Source organism: Pinus tabuliformis, chromosome J, assembly GCF_031772625.1.
Source record: "Pinus tabuliformis cultivar Carrire ecotype Pingquan chromosome J, CPIR1, whole genome shotgun sequence".
Taxonomy (NCBI): domain Eukaryota; kingdom Viridiplantae; phylum Streptophyta; class Pinopsida; order Pinales; family Pinaceae; genus Pinus; species Pinus tabuliformis.
In genome coordinates, this window is record NC_142295.1 from 1352231001 (window position 1) to 1352253421 (window position 22421).

The window sequence follows — 22421 nt, forward strand, 5'->3', positions numbered from 1 at the left end:
GATCTTTTCCTCTTTTCTTCTCCTTTTATTCTCTAAATGACCTCTTGGGTTACCCTAAGATCTAATGGTTGAGATTCATTTAGATCTAGGGATAAGAATAAATGTGCATTTAATTCTCACTTTCTATTTTTTAACTCACCCACTTAGCCTTTTATTTCCATAATCACTTTTTCACTTTTTAATTCTTCATTGACTTTAATAAAGCCACCTTTAAATTAGAATGTAACTTTACCACTTATAAAGTCACTTTTAAATTAAAATGTAACTTTACCACTTATAAAGTCACTTTTAAATTAAATTGACTTTACCACTTATAAGTTCACTTTACGAGAAAAGTAAAAAATAAATTTAGACACTTTTCCCTAGGCCAAAGATCAAAGCCTTAGAGAACCACTTGTCCTCTAGTACCCAAATTTTAACACTCCCTCTTACTAAAGAAAGTGCTCCTCACCACTCCCATCTTGTCTCTGAAGTAGACATGCTAGCCCCGTGGTTAGGCTTTGGTGAAAATGTCTGCTACCTGCTCATTTGTGGAAATGTACTCAAGCTTGACAGCTCCCTTTTGGACATAGTCTCTAATGAAGTGATACTTGATCTCAATATGATTTGACCTGTCATGAAAAACTGGATTCTCCGTGAGTTTTATGCAACTCTGATTATCACAGTAAATTACTGAAGGCCTCAATGCTTGACCAAATCGACCAAACAACGTCTTGCGAAGCCATTGGCTTCACAACCAATGTTTTAAGACTCCGACTCCGACTCCGAAACGGTAATGACTCGGCCGACTCGATTTCAATGACTCGGTCGTTGTAAAAAATACATTAAATATTTATTTTTTTTATAAAAAAACATAATTTTAAAGATTTTAAACATAATTTTAAAGATTTTAATTCATGTTTCCAAACACACAGCATTATAATATAGATGGAAGACAACATATGATCAAAGTAGGCTCATGAACCAATCCATTATATCAAAATGGTACCCAATGGCAATACATAGTCAACTGTCATACATGATCGAAGACTCAAAACAAAAAACACATAACCAAGGAGGCTAGAAATGGCCTCTACAACAAAAGTAAACTGTGACGGTGACCAGACTCCAGTACTAGTACTACAGTACTACTGGGCCACTGGCTAGTAGCTACTGTCAGAGGAGCCAAGATCACGTCAATCAATCTCTGGATCATCATCATCAGAGTCAGACAGGGGGCCCCATGGCTCCTCCTCATCATCATCATCCCCAACTGCAACTGTAGAAGTGGTACCACTAGCAGGCTGTGCAACTGGAGCAAATGCAAGCTGAGATAGAGTAGATATGCGGCTGCGCTTCTGTCGTGGCTGAGCAGAGGAAGCACCTACAACTGGAGTCCCTGTTGGCTGTGAGACTGAGGCTGGTGGATTGGGATCTGCATTCAACTGAATAGGTTGAAGTTGAACAGCATGTTCAAGTTCAACTGATGTCTCCAGATCTAAATCTAAATCAAGATCCTCATCAGGATCAAACTCTGCTGGACAACTCTCCACTACCCAATCTGATGTTGGATCAATGTCTTCCAACACAATGGGATCTGAATCCGGTCTTTTGTTTAGCAAATGGTTTCGTCTGAGCCGGAGGTTGTATTGGACAAAAACTAGATCATTTGATCGTTTTTGATCCAAACGGTTTCTCTTCTTTGTGTGAATCCTCTCAAAGACAGCCCAATTGCGCTCACACCATAGATGCACTGCAAGTTTGACTCAAAATACGAATTGCAAACCTTTGCAATTCAGGACAATGGCCACCAAAGGCCTCCCACCATTGTGCTGCAAAAAACATAGGAGTGTAATGAGTTAGCTCAACAAAATTACAAATTATATCTAACTTTCAAATTATAAACGATTTAACAAACTTTAAAAAAAAGTAAAACTATTAAGAATTTGAAAATTGAAATTTTTGTTTACCTGGCTCATCTGCTTCTCTTGCAATCTTTGCTAGGTTCTTCCCAAAGGTACCTGCTGCATTGCTGAAGATATTGGCCTGTCGGTGTATCTCCAGCTGATCAGACTCCAATTGGATCATGCGTTCAATGCAATCAACCAGTCCATCTCTGACCTCCCCCGTCAAAGCTCCTGACTCCTTAGCTTTATAATGATACCGTGGGTTCAAAAAATACCCAGCTGCATGTATAGGGCAATGGAGTTGATTGTTCCATCTTTCATCAATGATTGCCCAAATGGGCCCATACTTTGCCACTCTATCCTTGTATACCGTCTTTCTTTGCTCCTTTGCTTGATCCATAGCCTCATAAATGAAGCCCATAGCCAACCTTTCCCCATCCACCAACCGCAACACCTTAACTAGTGGCTCAGCAAGCTTCACAATCTCTGCTGCCTTTCTCCAAAAAGTTTCTTCATGGACTTTCCTTTTCAATTCTTTGCCTTCTGGTTTGTTAGACCAATTGCTTTGATTCCATTCATCACTGGAAAACATCTTTTGCAAGTTTCTATGTTGGGAAAGCATAGATTGCAATGTCAAAAAATGTGTAGCAAATCTAGTGATGGCAGGCCTAATAATATCCTTGCCCCCAGTGTGTTTCCTCATGAGGCTCAAAACCAATGTATGATTGTAGATAAATTTTGTTATGCTTTTGGCATGATCTATAGTGTTTTTGACCCAATCTAATTTTCCAATATCCTCAAGCATGAGGTCTATGCAATGTGCAGCGCATGGGGTCCAAAATATGGTCTTGTGTTTTTCCTCTAACAGTTTACCAGCAAGAACATAGTTAGAGGCATTATCTGTGATGATTTGAACAACATTAGCCACCCCCACCTCCTCAACAACCTGATCCAATAGCTGAAACAACAAGTGGCCATCTTTTATCTTATTAGATGCATCAACTGATTTTAAAAACATGGTTCCCTGTGGGCAGAAGACAAAAAGTTTATGATGGTACGGTTTCTTTGATCAGTCCATCCATCTGACATGATGGTACACCCTGTTCTTGCCCATGAGTCCCTGAACTCTTGCAAATACTCATTAATGGATTGAATTTCTTTCTGCAAACGAAACCCCCTTAGCTCATGCATAGTAGGGCCTTTGAAGCCTTTTCCAGCAGCATGTATGGCATCAAACATAGGCTCATAATATGGTGAACGAGCAGCATTAAAGGGGATATCAGCATCATACCACCATCTAGCTATGTAATCACAAGCAGTCTCCCTCAATTCTTTCTTCCAATGGTCATCTAAAGTGGGTTGCATTTGAGTTTTACTAACTTCAGGACCATGTGCATTTGATGGAGAGGAGGGAGTGAAATAACTTTTGATAGTCACATCACCCTTTTTCAAATCCATTCTACCCTTTCCCTTATCTTGAACAAAAGCAAAAGAGGGAGGAACATATCGGAAAGGGTTGGATGCCTCAGTTTGAGGGATAGAGGAAGAACCCTCAAAATCATAGTGGGGGTTGGTAGCCATCATTTTTTGTATCTCCCTCTTCCTCCCAATTTCAGCCTGTATGTCTTTTTGCCTAGCATTATCTTCTTTAAATTTCTCAAAGCTGGCCAACAAATTCTTTCTAATCTCACAAATTTCTGGTGAGGTACATGGGGTAATTTGGCCTCTAATCCCTGCCAAGTGTTGTTTCAGCCTATTAATGCCCCCAGGACCTTCCTTAATTTTCCTATGGCAAAATTTGCATTGCATTTGACTATCAACCATTTCAACATATGCCCAAGTAGGATCTCTTGCTCTAGGTGCCATTTTTTGACTAGGAAATGAAAGCAAACAATCTGAAAATGACAAAAAAAAAAAAAACATTGATTCAATGTTCATTTATTTGACAAAAAGCACTCTATAAGCTTTCTAGATATGCACCTAAAATTTACTAAGCAAAAACAGATTTATAGAGGTGGAAAAAAATACCTCCAGGCACAAACTGCCTCCTCAAGCTTGCTCCAAGAATCAGCTCCTCAATGCTGCTCCAAATGGCTGCCCAAGAAGCTCCTCACTCCAGCTACAATGCTCCTCCAAGACTCCTCACTGCTGCTCCAAAACAAGCTCAAGAACTGCTCACTAACTCTCAAAGAAGACTCTCACTCAAATGCATAAGACTGTTGTGAGTGAATGAGAGCACTTGGGTGTGTTAAATAGGGTTTGGGAGGGGGAAATGGACCCCAAAAATCATTTAGCATATTGGTATAACAGTTTGACATCCAAAACAAACATTAAACATTTTAAAAATCCCAAAAAAATCATTTTTTTATTGTTGTTTACGTGTGGAGGGTCGTCCCTTTGTGACTCGGCCGAGTCATATCGGAAACGGCCGGGTTGGCCGAGTCACCCATGACTCGGCCGAGTCATGGGTGACTCGGCCAACCGGACCGTTTCCTAGGCCGGGTCACTCTGCCACCTTTCGACTCGGATCAAGCCGGCCGTTTCGGTTTCGAAACGGCCGTTTCTTAAAACAGGGTTCACAACTAGCCAAACTAGCAGCCATATACTCTACCTCAGCTGAGCTCAATGCAACTGATTGTTGTTTCCGACTGATCCACAACACAACTGTCGAACCCAACCCAAAACAGCGCCCGGAAGTACTCTTCCTATCTGAAGCACAACCTGCCCAATCTGAATCTGTGTACTCTGGCAGTCTCACTCCATCACCATGTCTATAATCCAAACCAAAATCCATACTCCCTTGCAAGTAACGAAGAATGTGTTTTGCAGCCACACAGTGCACTCTCCTGGGCTCACACATGAACTGACTCATAGTGTTAACTGCAAAACATATATCTGGTCGAGTGTTGACCAAATACATCAAACAACCAATCAGTTGTCTGTATAGAGTAGGATCCACCAACTCGGAATCAAAAGCGTGAAGCTTCTTCCAATTAGTGATCATAGGTGTAGACATGGGTTTGTACTCCTCCCTGTGAAATCTGCTAAGAATATCCACAATGTACTTCCCTTGTCCAAGGAAGAAATGCCCCTCCTCCTGACACACCTCCAATCCCAAAAAATAATGCATCAAGCCAATATCGTTCATCTCAAACTCTGAAGCAAGATCTCTCTTACAACGCTCAATGAGTCTCTCTGCAACAGTGATGATTAAGTCATCAACATACAACACCAGAATGAGAGGCTCCTCACCCACCACAATTAAGTATAGGTTCGAATTAGCCTCATTCTTTGTGAAACCCAACTGCTGCAAGTATGTATCAATCCTCGAGTACCAAGCTCTAGGAGCTTGCTTCAGGCCACAGAGTACCTTTTTCAATCTGCATACATGGGACTCCTTCCCATGCACCTCAGAGCCCTGCAGCTACTCAATATAAACCTCCTCCTGAATGAAGCCATTGAGAAATGCAGTCTTCAAATCCATCTGGTCGATCTTCCAACCCATCTTTGCTGCAATCGATATAATGGAGCAAATAGATGTATACCAAGCTACGGGAGCAAAGGTCTCCTCATAGTCAACTCCCTCTACCTGTGAGAACCCTCTCGCCACAAATCGAGCCCTGAACTTCTTGATGCTTCCATCTACAGCATGCTTTATCTTTTAGAGCCATCTGGAAGTAACAAGTGATTTACCTTCAGGCCTCGGCACTACCTTCCAAACATCGTTCTTCATAATAGAAGAATACTCCTCCAGCCTCTCTCCAGACCTGCTGGCAGGCTGCCTCCTCATAACTAGAAAGCTCTGAGTCAACAATGCTTGTTACCAATGCCATGTAACTACATAACCGCTTAGGTAGTTTACTCTCTCTAACCTGTCTCTTTTGCCCAGCAACTGATGTGGCCTCACGTAAGGTAACTTGAAGCCACTTGGGCTTCCTCTTCCCTGAGCATACTTCTCCAACCGAAGTGAAAGAATCCTCATCATCATCAGAAGCATGAACTCCTGAAGGCCTGCCAACTGCCCTCGTGCCTGAATCTATGCCTGTAGATGTTGAAGTACCGTGCGAACTGTCCATTAGTGGACTACCCTATGAACTGCTCTGCGGACTACCCTGCATGTTGCCCGAAGAACGACCCACCTAACTCTGAGAGCCACTATTCACTGATGGACCTGACACTGTAATCGATGTACCTCCTAATCTCTGACCACTGGATCCCTGTGACTGACTCAACTACTCCTGTGGGTCTGGTGACTCTGGATACTCTAACTCCCATGACCTCCTGAAAGCTCTCTCCTCCTCGAACTTCACATCCCGCCTGACAACCACTTTCCTCTGTGCAGGAATATAAATCCGATAAGCTTTCGAGGTCTCGCTATAACCCACAAAGATGCCCTTGTCTGTAGTGGGCTCTAGCTTGGTCCTGTTCTCCTTGTTGACATAGGAATATGTAAGGCACCCAAAGATACGAAAGTGCCCAACATCAGGCTTCTTCCCAGAAAAATCCTCCTCTAGAGTCACATTCCCCAAGGCATGATGTGGACTCCTGTTCTGCAAGTACACAACAATGTTGCGAGCCTTTGCCCACAAAAATAAAGGTAACCCCTGATCATGAAGCATGGCTTTGGCAGCCCCTGCAATGGATATGTTCTTCCTCTCTGCAACCCCATTCTACTGGGGGTAGTAAGGAACTGTCAACTCCCTCCTAATACCTGCCTCAGCACAAAAATCAACAAACTCACCAAGGGTATACTCCCCTCCATTTTCCGACCTAAGGACCTTGATCTTCCTACCTGTCTGGGTCTCCACAAGAGCTTTGAACTCTTGAAACAACTTGAAGACCTCACTCTTGGTCTTCAAGAAATAAATCCAGGTCTTCCTAAAGTGGCCATCAATGAATAAAACATAGTACTCATAGCCACTCAAGGATACATGAGACATCCGACCACTCACATCGGTATGAATCAAGTCAAAGATCTCGGTCGCTCTGTTGTCACTGCTGGGAAAAGGGAATCTGGCAAACTTCCCCATAGCACATCCTCTGCAGACATCAAGGTGATCAGAACTGAAATCTGGCACACCAATGGTGATCTCCCACAATGTACTCAAGGCCCCATGATACATGTGCCTCATCCTACAATGCCAAATCTCACACAACAATGAACTGTTAGATCTGTTGTCAGTCCTGTCTCGGGTGTTGCTACTCAATGTCATCAGGGGCTGGAATGAGAACTTGTACACCCTGGCATGGCGCACACCAATCTCTCTAGTTGAAGAATTTGGAGTTCCCCTAGGATATATAACCACCTGCCTTCTCCTGAACAACACATCATACCCTCTGTCCTCAAGTGCTGAGACGGATATCAGGTTCTTCTTCATTCCAGGCAAATATAGAACATCTGACACTTTCAAGGGAGGTTTGGTTCCCCTATCAAATGTCAATGTCCCCACACCGACTGCTCTAACAATGATATCATCACCAAGTACTACCTCTATATCAGTATCATCCTCTGAAAGCTCTAAGAAGTACTCTCTGACTCCTGTCATGTGGCGCAAAGCGCCACTGTCCACATACCAAATGCTAGAAGATGCTCTGCTAGTAGCGGGGAATGCACACTCCCTTTGAACTTGTATGGCAGGTGATCCTGCATTAGTGGCCTCACAAGCTATGAACCCAAACTCTTGATCAAAGTTCTTTGAGAAGCTCTCTATCTCTGCAGAAGCTGCCATGGGTTTGTCTTTCCCTTTCTTGTTCTTCTTCTCCGGACACACAACAGCATAGTGTCCCAACTTTTGACAATTCCAACATTTGACTTTGGAATAGTCCTTCTCCTTGTTTTGTTGCTTGCCTTTACCTTTGCCTTTGCCTCCACTGTTGGAAGCTTGCTTCTTTGCTCTGCCCTTCTTGCCTCTTGCTAACAATGCCACATTGTCATCCTCCTCCACCTATTTGGTTGCCCCAAGATGGTTCTTTCTGATCTCATTCTGAATGCAATCATCCCACAACCTCTCCCAATCAGGAAGGTTTTCCCGTGCAACAATGCCATCCACAAAATTCTCCCAAGTCTTGGGAAGACCATTCAAAGCAATTCTCACCAACTCAGTGGGTGCAATGATCTCACCTACGGCTGCCAACTCATCTCTCACTGAAGTGATCTTTGTGAGGTATGTTGTAGCACTGTCAGTCTTAGCCATTTTAATGGCCTTCAGTTTCTCCTTTAGGACCATTTTTCTGTTTTCATTTGAGCTTTGGTAAACACTGGTCAAGGTTGTCCACATCTCATGTGCATAAGTCTTTCCTCTCACATGAGGAATGACATGGTCTTTGATTCCTTCCAAAATCAATCTTTTTGCCTTAACATTCTTTTTGTTAAACTCTGCCAATTGTACAGGGTCAGCAAGTACTACTACTGGGTTCTGTGTGGTATTTACCATAATGCCCTAGACTTTTGCTTCCTCAAAAATGCTCTGGATTCTCTCCTTCCATGCATTGTAGTTGTTCTGCCCATCCAACCTATCTTCAACTCTCAAATCCAAAGACATGTTTCACTGTCCTACCAAACTGAATTTTCAAATCTATGGTAAAGGTTTCTATTTTCTGTGTAAAAATCAGTTTGCTTTAATTTTCACTTTGTTGTCCCAAACTGCGCTTTTTAGCCAACCAAGCTCTGATACCATGAAGAAACTTCAACCCCCACCCTGGTTATCAGTTTTCCTTATCACTCCAATGCATTTAGTTTTAAATCCAAGCAAGATAAAAATTCTAAAATCTGGAAATGACAATATTTTTCTAAAAACACAAATTTAGAGCTTTCACAACTGCTGAAATTGCAGAAATAAAACACAACAAAATTATGACAGCCACACACAGAAAATAACACAATGATTTTTGGTCAATGTGACCCTGGAAAAACCCCCTACAACTCTTGGGGAAGACTAGTTTGAGAGCTTTTCTTTATTTCTAAAAATGCTTTTACAGAGAAACTGAAATACACAGTAAAAATTCCAGCAACCGCAAAGTACAACTTATCTCGATTTTCATGCTTGAACTCCGCCTCAAAAATCGTGCCAATCAGCAAACAGCCAAAACAGAAATTTTTCCAGCAATAAAACAACATTAAATGTTGTATTGTCTACCTCGAAAAATGTGCCCAGAACTTGTTGTACAGACCATACGGATTTCAGCAGTACGACTACTTCAAAATTCATGCCCAAATCTGCCTCAAAACTCGTGCCCTTGCTATTGTCCCTCTTCCTCAATTTTTGTGCTGACCCTCTTCCTCGATATTTGTGTCTTTCTCTTGTTGTACGATTTTTCTTTGGGATGTGTGCCAATAAATGTTGTTGCCCAAATTTGCTGAAATATCTTCTTGCTGCTCTCCTTCACTTCCTCACTGCTAAGAAATTTTCTCCTTGCTCTCTCTTCTCTTTCTCTCAAATGCTCATGAAAGAATGAATTGATCTTTTCCTCTTCTCTTCTCCTTTTATTCTCTAAATGACCTTTTGGGTTACCCTAAGATCTAATGGTTGAGATTCATTTAGATCTAGGGATGAGAATAAATGTGCATTTAATTCTCACTTTCTATTTTTTAACTCACCCACTTAAATAAAAACCCACTTAGCCTTTTATTTCCATAGTCACTTTTTCACTTTCTAATTCTTCATTGTCTTTAATAAAGTCACCTTTAAATTAGAATGTAACTTTACCATTTATAAAATCACTTCTAAATTAGAATGTAACTTTACCACTTATAAAGTCACTTTTAAATTAAATTGACTTTACCACTTATAAAGTCACTTTAAGAGAAAAGTAAAAAATAAATTTGGACACTTTTCCCTAGGCCAAAGATCAAAGTCTTAGGGAACCACTTGTCCTCTGGTACCCAAATTTTAACAATTTTCTCTTTCCTCTCATGATGGATTCGACTTTCTTTGGGCAGCTATCTCCCTCCCTCCTGCACGTGCGAATTTTTGGAAGACGAATTTCTTGTGATTTCTGTGATTTTTCTGCAATTTCTACAGTTGACTTTTCCAATAAACAGAGCAACATTGACCAGGGACTTTGACCAACTGTTTGACTGCAATTTTGATGGATTATTACTATGCTAGATAGGCTGCACTTGTTGGCACAGGAACCGAAGCAAACAGAGGTGTTTGACCTGTGTTGACCGCAGGTTTAACTGCAGACTGTTGACCGAGTTTTGACCAGACTTTTGAAGGTTGCATTGACTGCATTTTCGCTGCCTAGAGAGAGCAAATTTCTCTCCTTTGACCAAATAGATTGGGTTGATTTGACTGGGTTGTTAACCGTTGACTGGTTAGACCAGCTTTGACTGTTGTTGACTTCTGCAAATGTGACTTTGACTTTTGGACAGTGGATTGGGATCATCTATGGCAAGTCAATCTATTGACTTTGACTAATGTATCATTGTACTTACGGATTTCTCTCTAACATTTGATATTATCAAGAAGAAAAGATCTGTGGGTTTTCCCCCTTGTGGGGTTTTGCCCTGGCTTTAAGCCTAAATCATGGTGTCCTCTTGTCTTGGCTTGTCTTCTGCATTTATGTTTGATGTTCTTTCATCAATTACTATCATATGATAATGTTTAATGTGATTGCTAATGGATTAATGGAATTAATAATGGGCTAATGGATTAATGAAGCAACTAACCTAAGCAAAAAACATATTAACCCAAAAATTAACACCTTTCTTGGATGATCTATCCTCAAGGAAACCATAATGTTTATCCAATCCTCCACCATTCTCTATCCATGGCCTTCACTTCGACTTACGACTGTTATTCTTGGTCAAGTGCATGACACATGAAGAAGAGTTTGCACATGTGATCTCCATCATCACTCCCTCTCAACCAGAGAGAACATCCCTATTCTCCTTTTGATCAGATTATAGATCCTTGCTCCTATTCAAGAAGACTCCTTTACTCCCTCTCAAATCTAGAGGAGATGCATGAATTCCTTTCAATTGGGAAATCATAACCTCAAGCTCTATATCTTTGTTTCCATAAGAGTATAGTTGCATGGCTCCCTCTTTCCTTCTCATTTCATTATATCGAGCTTTCTTTCTTCCCGAGTATCATGGAGCCATCTGTTTCCTTCAATGATGGGGTCCAAGTCATCACTTTCATCTTGTCATCAACAATGAAGGCATCATATTGATCCTTACCAAAGTTCAAGCTATTCATAGCTTCCTTATGAAAGTGATCTCTTTTGTACGAGCTTGACCTTCAGGTTATCTACTGCTACCTTTCAAGATGAACATTCCTTGAATTCATAATTGCCAAGTATCATAGATTGAGCTACCTCAACATTCTTCATATATTTCTACAATATCTTTTCAGGTAGCAAAACAATATGTTAACCAGATAACCAATAGCAAAAATATTAGACTTGCCTCATCATGATGGCTTTCTCATCAAAACATCAACATCCTCATGGTCAATCTCCACACGAACCTTCCTTCATGCATCAAAGTGCCCAAGGACCGAACTTGATTACCAAGTTACAATTTTCTTCCAGAGGCTATACTAAATGTTGATCACTATTCTATATAATCTAGAGAGAAAGTCTTGATCCTTTATTCATTCTAGAGTAAGTCAAATTCTTCTTTTAAGCATCATATAACCTTATGGAAGCATAGTTATGACCAACTTCTTTTACAGGATTTTGTACGGATGAATCCTACCCAAGAGTTACTTCAAATATGCATTTTTATGCTTTCATTCAATCATCTAGCTATATATCTTAAAATGAATATAACTTTATGGAAGCATATTTTATGACCAACTTCTTTTACAGGATTTTGTACGCATGAATCCCACCCAAGAGTTACCTCAAATATGCATTTTTACGCTTTCATTCAATCATCTAGCTATATATCTTAAAATGAGCTTGCAACTTGACCAATTGCATTCCTTCATCCTTTAAGAGTATTGTTTCCATACTATATGGAATGTATACTAACCTTGTCATAATACTTTTTCCAAGAACCTTCCAAAATGATGGTTCTTACAGGATCATGATGATCCACCTTAGCAAAATGACTACCTCTAACATAATATTAGAGAATGCCTGGATGAACAATAATATGCAAAATGGTCCAATTTTAAAGACTAGATGATTCCTACAAAGCAACTCAATCAAGTAGACTCTAAATATGCTACTATCACATGCTTCTATCTATGATGCCATACAAAATCAAAACTCTTCTAGAGTAAACAACAATGCATGCTATCCTAAAGGAAAGATCAACTTCACAAAGAACCTGACAGAGAGGATGCCTTCTTCAATAGTAAAGATATTTGATATCTTCTTTCTTCGACTTCTTCTCAAGTTCTCCCATTTCTTCAGCTATGTGAGTTTCGCTTCTTTCCTTTCTTTTATTGTTCTGTTTGTTTGGACAATCCCTCTTAAAGTGTCCATATTCATTGCATCCAAAGCATTGAAACCTTTACATATCAGGCTTCTTCTTGGACTTTCCAAACTTTCCCTTCTTCAACTTCTTGGTCCTTGCAATAAAGACTTGAAATTGTTCATTTGATTCGATGTCATCTTTTGCCTTGATCCTAGTTTCTTCCAAAATGCATTAAGCCCAAAACTCATCAAAAGGAGTTGTCTTTCTTGTTAATTTTCTAAGGGCTTCATTGTTCTTTGCTTTGATAATTGCATTTACATCATTATTCACCATTGAATTCACCCCATAACATTAAACATTATTAGCAATTATATAGAAAGAACAATAACTTCAACATTGCAGCAGAATAAAGGAACACAAGAAGAAAATCATGCACAAGGGACACCAAGATTTTGGTCAGAGACCAGGGCAAAACCCCACAAAGGGGAAAACCCATCCAAGTTCTTCTTCTTCTATTAGATTGTCATCGAAAGTTCAATAGAGAGGTACAAGGTACAAATATCATAAGGCTTGTTCACAACTTCGTTTGTGAACAAGTTGTATCGATAATACATCTATAACTTCATCATGAAATGCAACGCTACCACATACATAAAATTGTGATACCAATGATGTGTAATGCCAAACTACTGTAACTGTGATTCCATGTGTGTTGTAACATTGGGATGACATATATGTGATGGTGATGTGATGCTAGTTATGGTGCCATATATAGAGAGACCATACCATATGAGACAACGTGACCATATCATATGAGACTGTGCGATGCCATATACAAAGAAACCATAACATATGAGACTGTGTGATGCCATGTACAAAGAGACCATACCATGAGATAGTGTGATGCCATGTATAGAGAGACCATACCATGAGATTGTGCGATGCCATGAGGCTATGCGATGCATGTACAGTGAGAGTGATGTGAGTGCCATACCGTGAGAGTGTCGTACCGTGAAACAATGTGTGATGTCATTGTCATATCATATATATATATATATATATATATATATATATATATATATATATACTGTGATCCCAAGATTGTATTACAATGCCATGCCAAGACTGCAATGCAATGCCAAGACTGTGATGGCAGGACTGTAGAGAATGCGATACCAGGATTGTGAAGAAAGTGCGATGCCAACAGAGTTATGTTAGTGGATGTGATGCTAATACTACAAGAGACTATAGCCATTACAGAGATGCCATACCACAACGATGCCATTGCCATATACAAAGGTGTCATATAACTAAGAGACTACCAGCGATGCCACAACGATGCCATTGCCATATACAAAGGTGTCATAATATAACCAAGAGACCATACATAAAACAGTGATGCCACAATGATGCCATTGCCATATACAGAGCTGTCGAGGAGAGTAATCACAAGAGCGAGAGCATGAACCATAATCGTGATACCCCAGCCATGCGAAGAATAGAGGTATTGTAATGTCACAATGTGCCTTGTGAATGCCATGGGAGAAAGAGATACCAATGTTATGAGAAAATAACTCTCAGTGTTATGCGAAGTTATGTTCTAAAATGCCATGCGAAGTTCTCAGATAATTTTCCACACGAAAAAAAGTTGCCATTTGAATTAACCCAACAGGGTATTTATAGTCAATGCCAACCCTTGGAAGGAGTCGACATAAGTTTGAAGCTAACCATGAGTTAGGATTTAAAATTTAAATTTCGATCAACACTTTTCCCTCCAAATGATTTAAGTTGACTTTAAATTCACTTTAATAATAATATTTCTAAGTCAAGTGAGTCTAGGGAATTTCTCCCTAGCTGCCACAAATTAACATTTCTTAGAGTAAATGCTAGTTGCAAAACTGCTCCATTCTAGTGGCAATTCACTTAGTACACAAATGGTCATTTCAGAATCAGAAATTATCTCCCCAAGCCCTTGCAACTGATCTCTTATTTGAGAAATCTTCATCAAAAAGGATGCCATGTCCTCATCCTTCGATTTCTTCATTTTATATAGTTTATTTCTCAAAGACATCTTTTGTTCTGATGAACTTATAGAGTACAAATTTACTAGCTTGTCATACATAGACTTAAAAGTCTTCAAATTAGCAACAAATGGAACAAGATGATCCTTAATGGATTCAACAATTATCCTTTGTGCCCTTACTTCTCCTTTCTTGTATTTTGCTAGTTCTTGAGTCTTGTCTTTGCTAGGTTCAATAATTTCACCGAGAACATATTCCATTAATCATGTTCAGTAAGTGCCACAGCAATCCTTTTCTTCCATGCTAGGAAATTTTTTGAGTCAATGAGATTCAGACATAGAGTAACAATATGTTACTTGTCAATCAAGAGTCTTCCCTTCTCTGATGATGTCTCCAACTATCTTGAGGCTTTCAAGATCTTCAAAGAGACTTCAATGATGTCTTAGAAAGATGTCTTCTAGGATACCTTCAGCAATAGCTTCAAAGAGTGATGAATGATACCAAGATTCCTTGATGTTTCCTTCAAAGATGTCTTCCGATAAGCCTTTAAATAGATCTCCTTTAAGAGAGACCAACAATCTTCTTGCAATATTTTTTTTATGAGAATTTGATGTAGTCTTGATCCTTCTGCAAGAGATTTCCGTTGGTAAATCCTTCTTTGTGTCCATAAGATAATCTTCTCAACTGCCTTCTCTTGTTCACCTTAGCTCTGATACCATGTTGGAAAATGCAGTATGGCAGCTATTAATTCAAATTTTCCTTAACCAAAGAAATTGCTAGTAAACTTTATTTGTCTAGCCTTCCTGGAAGCTACAGAAACCCTAGATTTCACACATGTGAGAGAGAAAGAGCCCAAAAATGGACTTTCTTCCTTCTTCTTGGATTCTCCTTGCCTTCTAGACCTTCGCTCTTCCTTTCTTGCCTCTTCTAGCTTCATATCAAACTTCTTTGTAACGAACAAAGTTCGTATCTGCAGCAATAATCTTCATAATACTTTGAAGACAAGAACATCCATTGTAGGACAAGTAATTGTATATTGAATATTATATAAAGAATTGATGAGATGATTACAATGAGGGTGAAGGCATGCTTATATACCTAGGCAGATACCTTTTCACCAAAGGTCATGTCCTTAGGGGCATACCTCTTACTTAATTACTAGTTAATTAATCATTATTTATTATTTGTATTATTTTATATATTTTTTATTCATAACATTCTTCTTGAGAGATCGAACTAGTATGAGTGAGTGTGTCAAATGAGGTCGACGTTGCCTGTATTTATAGCTTTTCCAAGGGATCGAATTCCCTCCTTTAGGCCTACTTGAAGCTGCCAAGGCCGACTTGTACTTTGGAGGTTTCCAGGACCTTCTAGACTCAAAATAAATTATTTTACAAGTTACATATTGCCCAGAAGGGTCTTATAAACATGATGTTGACTCTCTTGACTCGTGACAATAAATCTTATGACCTAGCAAACCCTAGAAGCATGAAGAACATGATTTTACGTAGAAGACCATCAATAAGAAGCATGAAACCCATGCTTTAAAATAATAACTTTTCTTTCATATTTTGTTTGTTACATACGATATGCATATTGAAATGAGTACAACAACAATTATAAAGACCAAAACTACTTACATTTCCAACAATATTGATGCAATTATTGAATTATTTACAGACAAATAGGTAACTTGTGTCTATAGAAGGGGAAACATTAATTATGGCAATAGTTTGACCTTTACCCCCATTATTCATACTCCACAAGACGAATAAGTTGTACCAAACTCTAGGAATTATTCTGTTATTTAGTTCTTATTCTTTCAGCTTGAACCATTACAATCTACCAGCTATACTATTTATGTTTGATGTGTCTATGTAAGTTCGAATAAATATGTCTCATAGTTAGAAAACTCACCAACACTTGCTAGAACTTGGCAAGTCAACTTGGCTTAACCTAGTGCTGGTTAAATTGACCATCCTCACCAAGTCTTGCTAGTTGTGTAGCACTCACTAATTATAGGGAAACTTGATGAGTTATTATCAAGCAATCAAGTTAAAGTGAAAGCCTGAGTTTGATGAGTGATCATGTTGATCAGTGATTTGTAGTAGGCTAGTGGCCTAGTAGCTTGAGTTGTAGCATTGTTTTTGGACTCTACAAGCCATTTAGAGCCTCATTGCTTATGTATTTTGTTGATGATATGTGGTGCCATTTTTATATATGCACCCTTACATGGTACATAGAAGAGCAGAGTTTGCATATTTTGTCTCTAATGGTTTGGAATCTTTAAAATATTTTTTCATTAAAAATTAATTGTTTTATGTATTTTTTTCAATTTTGGTTTATTGACTCCGGTTCGATCCTATTTGATCTAGTTCTGATTCAAATCCTGGTTAGATAGGTGGTTGGTTCAAAACCTGGTTCCGGTTTTTAAAACTATAGGTTCAGCCTCCTTCATATCATCATCTAAGCCATCACCAGCATTCCATCTGTTAGTGTCACGAGGATCATTGACTTGCCAGGTTTTTCCTTTCATCTATTAGCATAAGAGGCCCCCAAACCTCCTTTTCCATCTTGATGTTATAGAGGCAAAACAACATCATCCATGTTCAAGATCTAATATAGATATGGCTTTCTCATCCTTCTGCTTCTAGTCAATAAGAGCTGTACAATCCCTTTTGCTATGACTAACCACAATTCCCAATTGCAAATACCAAAATTCTCCCTTTAAAGCATTCAACCACATTGTTCTCTACAGCCAGCATTAACATCCACAAAATGTGCAACCTTCGCAAGCATATCCAACAGAAATCCACCCACAAATACAATAGGTCATTTCCTTGCTATAAGCAGTGGACCACACCAATATTCCCAAATATCCAATTTCTCCTCACTTTGCTGAGTTTCTCGGGCTTCCTAGAAGCACCCCTTTTGATAGGGGGAATGCCTAAAAGCGAGCATCCCTCACACTAGGGAAATGTTTTCCCCTGCATTTCCCCATGCACTCCCCCCATCCCAGGAGCATGGGAAATGTGGGGGGGTGCAGCCTCCACCCTGGGGGGCGCAACTCTATGGAACACTGCAAATAATGGAGGTAATAATCGTAAATGATTCCATTGTCAACAACGTGCATTACTGCAACTGTAGAACATTTGCACCAACAAAAATCTGCACTGGGAATCTATCATTGCGCTCCCTTTTCTAGGAGTCTAAAGTTACATTAACAATGTGTTGTTAACAGTTAAACATAAGCAATTGAGTAGCACATAAAGATAGAGAGACAGAATTTTCAGAGTGCAATGATGTGCCCTTGAAATAATTTCATTATAAGCCCAAACAATGGAAATAGATACAATAAATGATCTCCATTGGCAATTGTACAGCACCTACACCCCAGAATATCCACTTTGGGAGTCTATCTTTGCACTCCCTTTTGTTGGAGTCTGTGATAGATGTTAGTCGCCATTAGTCAATAATCATTGACAACAGTCAGTGTCATTCAGCACATGTCATGTGTTGGCCACCTCTTCAATCAGCCCATCAACTATAGCTCAGACAATGTCTCTGTGACTCTGACTTACTTGACAATGTCAAAATTGTAACTTAGTGACTCAACATTAGACATTAGACATAAAACTTATTCCATTTTGTTTTGTTACCGTTACCGACATATCTAAATACATGAATATCTCTCCTGCCTTGGCCTGCCACTACACCTCACTTCTCTCAGTGCAAATAGAAACTTATCTCTCTTTGTAGATGTTCTGAAATAAATTCAATTTCCATCTTAACCTATTGAGATTACAGACTACAGTATGTACTTCTATTGTTTCCCTACTTCAACCAAGCAACAAAGACTTGACGAGACAAGCTTTCCATGCAAGTGAAGAATCCATGAGGCTTGAGTTCTAGACCATCTGTTGGTAGATGTGAATCGTTAAAGAGTGGCGATCCTAGAAATACATACCATATGTTGGCTTGACAGATGCTAATCACTAAACATTGATCAAAACTAGAAATACATAATTTACTCTTTCACTCCTCTCCTAATAGGGTATGATTCATTTAGTATAAAGAAATTACGACAATCACTAAAATCAAGAAAACGTAATTCATAATTATGCAGCGAAGTAGCTTACCTTCCAATAGTGCGTCAAAGGCTTCCTCTTTGGTGACATTCAATGCCCGCAAAAGTATGGCCAAGTTTTGAGATTTTTTGGGGTCCAAAAGGTGCAGGTTCCGGCTAGGAGGAATAACTGACTGTTTAGCAACTCCAGATTTCGCTGTATTTGTGGAATTTTCACCAAAGAGAGTCCTAATCATTTCTTCATTCAATCTGCCCATGCCAATTTACTAGAATTAACAATGAACATCAGCTCTCTTTGCAAATTAATATACTTTATTTAGCAAAAAAACGCTTAACGATACAGCAAAAAAATCTTACTCAAAGGATCCTTCTCTTAACTTCTCCCAAACCATAGAATGATCATCTTTCACCTTAACTTTCTCCCAGTGAAAAGGCTTCAGCTTGGGCCACAGATTTCCATCTTTCCCTACTGCATTCAATTGCCCTGCAGAAACTCCAGTCCCATTAGAACTCTGGGCAACAGATCGAGTTGTTTGGCCTGCCTTTGAATATGGTGTAGGAGGTGGCATCGGTACAATAGACTTGCCATTGGCAGATGTGAGTGGTATAGTTGGTGAGGATATGTATGTCGGTGGTGGAGGAGGTGGAGATTTTTTAATTGGTGGTGGTGGAGGAGGTGGGGAATTTTTTATTGGTGGTGGTGGTGGAGGAGGAGGTAGGGATTTTATTATGGGTGGTGGTGGTGGTCGTGGTGGAGGACAAGGTGGGGATACTTTTAGTGGTGGTGGTGGTGGTGGTGGAGGAGGTAGGGAGTTTTTTATTGGTGGTGGTGGTGGTGGTGATGGAGGTGGAGGAGGAGGAGGTGAGGATTTTTTTATTGGCGGTGTTGGTGATTGTGGAGGAGAAGGTGGGGATTTTTTTATTGGTGGTGTTGGTGGTGGTGGAGGAGGAGGAGTTGCATTTTTATTAATTGGTGGAGGTGACAGTGATGGTGGAGGAGACGGTAGGGATTTTTTTATTGGTGGTGGTGGTGGTGGTGTAAGAGGAGGTAGGGATTTATTTATCGGTGGCGATGACAGTGGTGGTTCACACGATGGAGAGAGTTGAGAAGGAATAGACTGAAAACAATGATGGGAATAATCAGCCGGTATTATCGATTGCGATGAAGTATTCTGTGATGCAGGAAGTGACAATGGAGAATCTGCAAATGTTGAAGGTATTTGCAAAATCTCCTGGGTTGGTTGCGTCAAAGAGATGTCTCTTTTGGATGCAGATGTATACAGATTTTGAATGGTGCGTAAAGATGTGGGGCTGCAGCTACGTGAGTTGAAAGAGATCCTGTCAGACAACTCAACAGGAGAAGGCTGCGTTTTGGGTAAAGAAGTAAGACGTTGAATATCAAGAATCTCTACACATTTCCTAAGGTCTGAAGGAAGCGATAAAGTTCGATGCTTCCCCCGATTCAAGGAAGGCAATTGCATACCTTCTGCTCTCCCTGTTTCCGAAGAAGATACTTTATGTGAGTTTCCAGTGTATTTTGGCACATTCAATTCACTACAAGAATGATTAACTGATGCGCTGTCTATGCTTGAAGTTAGAAGATGCCTATCAACGTCTTGCTCATTCGACCTATGCCTACCAGTAGCAAACTTTTTGTACAAGTTAGAAAACACTCCAGCGAGTGCAAGAGTGGATATTGCAGTAATAATGACAGCTGTAACAACTGCGTTAGATTTGTCACTTTTCTTGCCTAATTGTTCAAGAGGAGGCGAATCGGAAATATGTGAAACAATGGATGAACATTGGTCTGAAGGCAAAACTGTTGTCAATGATGATGATGGGCTGGAAGCCTCGACAATTCTCTGTGTCAACAAATGGTCGCATATTCAATACCAGGAGCTTCTAGGCAAATAATAAATCATAAAACACAATCCAAACACTAACCCAAATCCGAATCCCCGAATTAGCTACTCGTTACAATTCGAAATAAAAACGTGAAATTGACACAAATATGCAAAAGGCAGGGTACTCACCTGATCAATTATTCTCTTCTGATTTCCGAATTGGGCACTACTTTCATCCCATGAGTTGTCTTCGGATACCGAACCTATGAATTCTTTAGCGTCCGATGAAGCTGAGATTAGCAAAAGAGAAAAAGGCAGTAGGAACCGCAGAAATCCTACGTTAAGCCTGTGGACATCCATTCCCTGTGATGCCCTAATGAAATGTCAATTCACCATAAATAAATCGAAATGCTGCGAGAATCAATAAAAGGTTCTGCACCGAATCCAGAACTGAAACTCTTTGTTTGCAAAACAACCCTTTCTTGGCAGACCTCGCCGGAATCCAGCAAACACAAAAAAAGAACACCCTTGCCAGACTCCAGCAAAAATATATCATGCTCTTGATCGATCCAGCGTGAATCTTTAATTTTTGATGATCGGACTCGATTCGGAGGCGAAGCATGATGAAATTATGATGCGGTTGAACCATGAACGAAGTAGTGTTGTGTACCTTTCGCGTTGGAATCTATTGCCGGAAAGCAAACAACCGGACCCAATAGGAATTTGACCTCCCGATTTGGACGGGTAATTTTGGTTGAAAAGTCTGTCTGTTGACAGGAATTCGGTACTTCTGCTAGATGTGTCGAACGAGTGGAAACCCAATCTGCACGTACTACCTACTTCGCATAAATGTAACTGGCATATCACGAAACGGGGCATGGAAACGCCTAGGGACATTGGCCGATGGGAACGCTGACGGAAATAAGAGGAGGAATAGGCACTTGACGAACAAATGCTCCCATCGCTGACAGAAATAAGAGGAGGAATGGGCACTTGACGAACAAATGATTGGTGGACGGGGTTTTCAGAGTTGAAATCCTGAAGAGGACCCAAATCTGTATATACATGTCAGTACTTCGGTCAAATCGTCATAATGGAAAATGGACTTGGGGAATTTGGGTTTTAATTTGATATTTTCAAAATATATATATATATATATATAATTTATTTTATTTTATAATATAATATAATATAAGACTACACTCATATATTTAATTTATATAACTCCACTCACAAATATAATATGGATAAGTATGAATATATTTATTTAATTTATATTTTATCTATCATACTATTTTGATGATTGAAGCGAAATGTAAGTACTACTGTATCTTTGACCAAAAAATATATGGAAGGGCTTACATTAGGTTTAGGGATAATCAGGTAATACCATAAGTATGAACATATTCATTTTATGATATATTTTATATTATTTAAAAAATTATAATGGTAGATAAAGATAAATAACAATAAAAATGTTAATAAATTAAATTATTAATAAATATGGATAGCAATAAAGGTGTTTTAAGTGTCTTTTGTAACTCTAAAAATTTTTAAGAAGTGGAGATTCCAAACTTAAAAACACTTGATATCATGGGATGAATTGCATATATAAATAAAATATCTAAGTCATTTATAATTTTTTATATTTTAAAAAATGGAAATTTTGGAAGTCTAATTTCGAAATAGATCACACATATCTTCTTAATTATTATTACTTGTATAAATTTATTTTTACCATGAATCTATCAAGCTCTGAGAAGGACCAAATCTCTTTATATGAAACCAGAAGGACCAAATCTCTTTATATGAAACGAGAAGGATCAAATTTCTTAATATGGAAATCTCTTTTAGAATGCAAAACCTAAAAAAAATGTTTGCAAGACAAGAAAATTAATCCCTCTTTGTAATTGATAAATTAATATATTTTTAAATATACAACAATGTAAGAGGGGGGTATGGGATTCGCAATGAATACATGTCTGTCTAGTTTGGCTTAGTTTGGTTCTTGGGAGACCTCCAGACCTAGGGAGTTAGGAAAGGGGTGTTGGGGCACCACAAATTCGAAAAGCTCGACCAACCGGCCCGAGCTTGGCTTCCTAGTAATCATGTGGAGCAGAGGGGCAATAATTGGGTATTGGGTGACTTGAACCCCGGTGCAGCTAGTAATTCCGCCATTACGAGTGCAACCCCTTTGGAACTGGAGATATG

General features: G+C 39.3%; 1 protein-coding gene across 1 annotated transcript in view; it reads right to left on the bottom strand.

Annotated features, from left to right (window-relative positions):
* LOC149232385 (uncharacterized) overlaps window positions 1-21189 on the bottom strand; it is an 87859-nt gene extending 66670 nt beyond the window's left edge. Inside the window, exons 1-3 of the mRNA XM_089379398.1 lie at window positions 20400-21189; window positions 18724-20228; window positions 18419-18615 (exon numbers count right to left, since the gene is read on the bottom strand). Coding sequence (XP_089235524.1) covers window positions 18419-18615; window positions 18724-20228; window positions 20400-20570 — 1873 coding nt within the window. The 5' untranslated portion in view covers window positions 20571-21189. The remainder of the gene's footprint in view (window positions 1-18418; window positions 18616-18723; window positions 20229-20399) is intronic.
* Between the last annotated feature and the right edge of the window lie 1232 nt (window positions 21190-22421).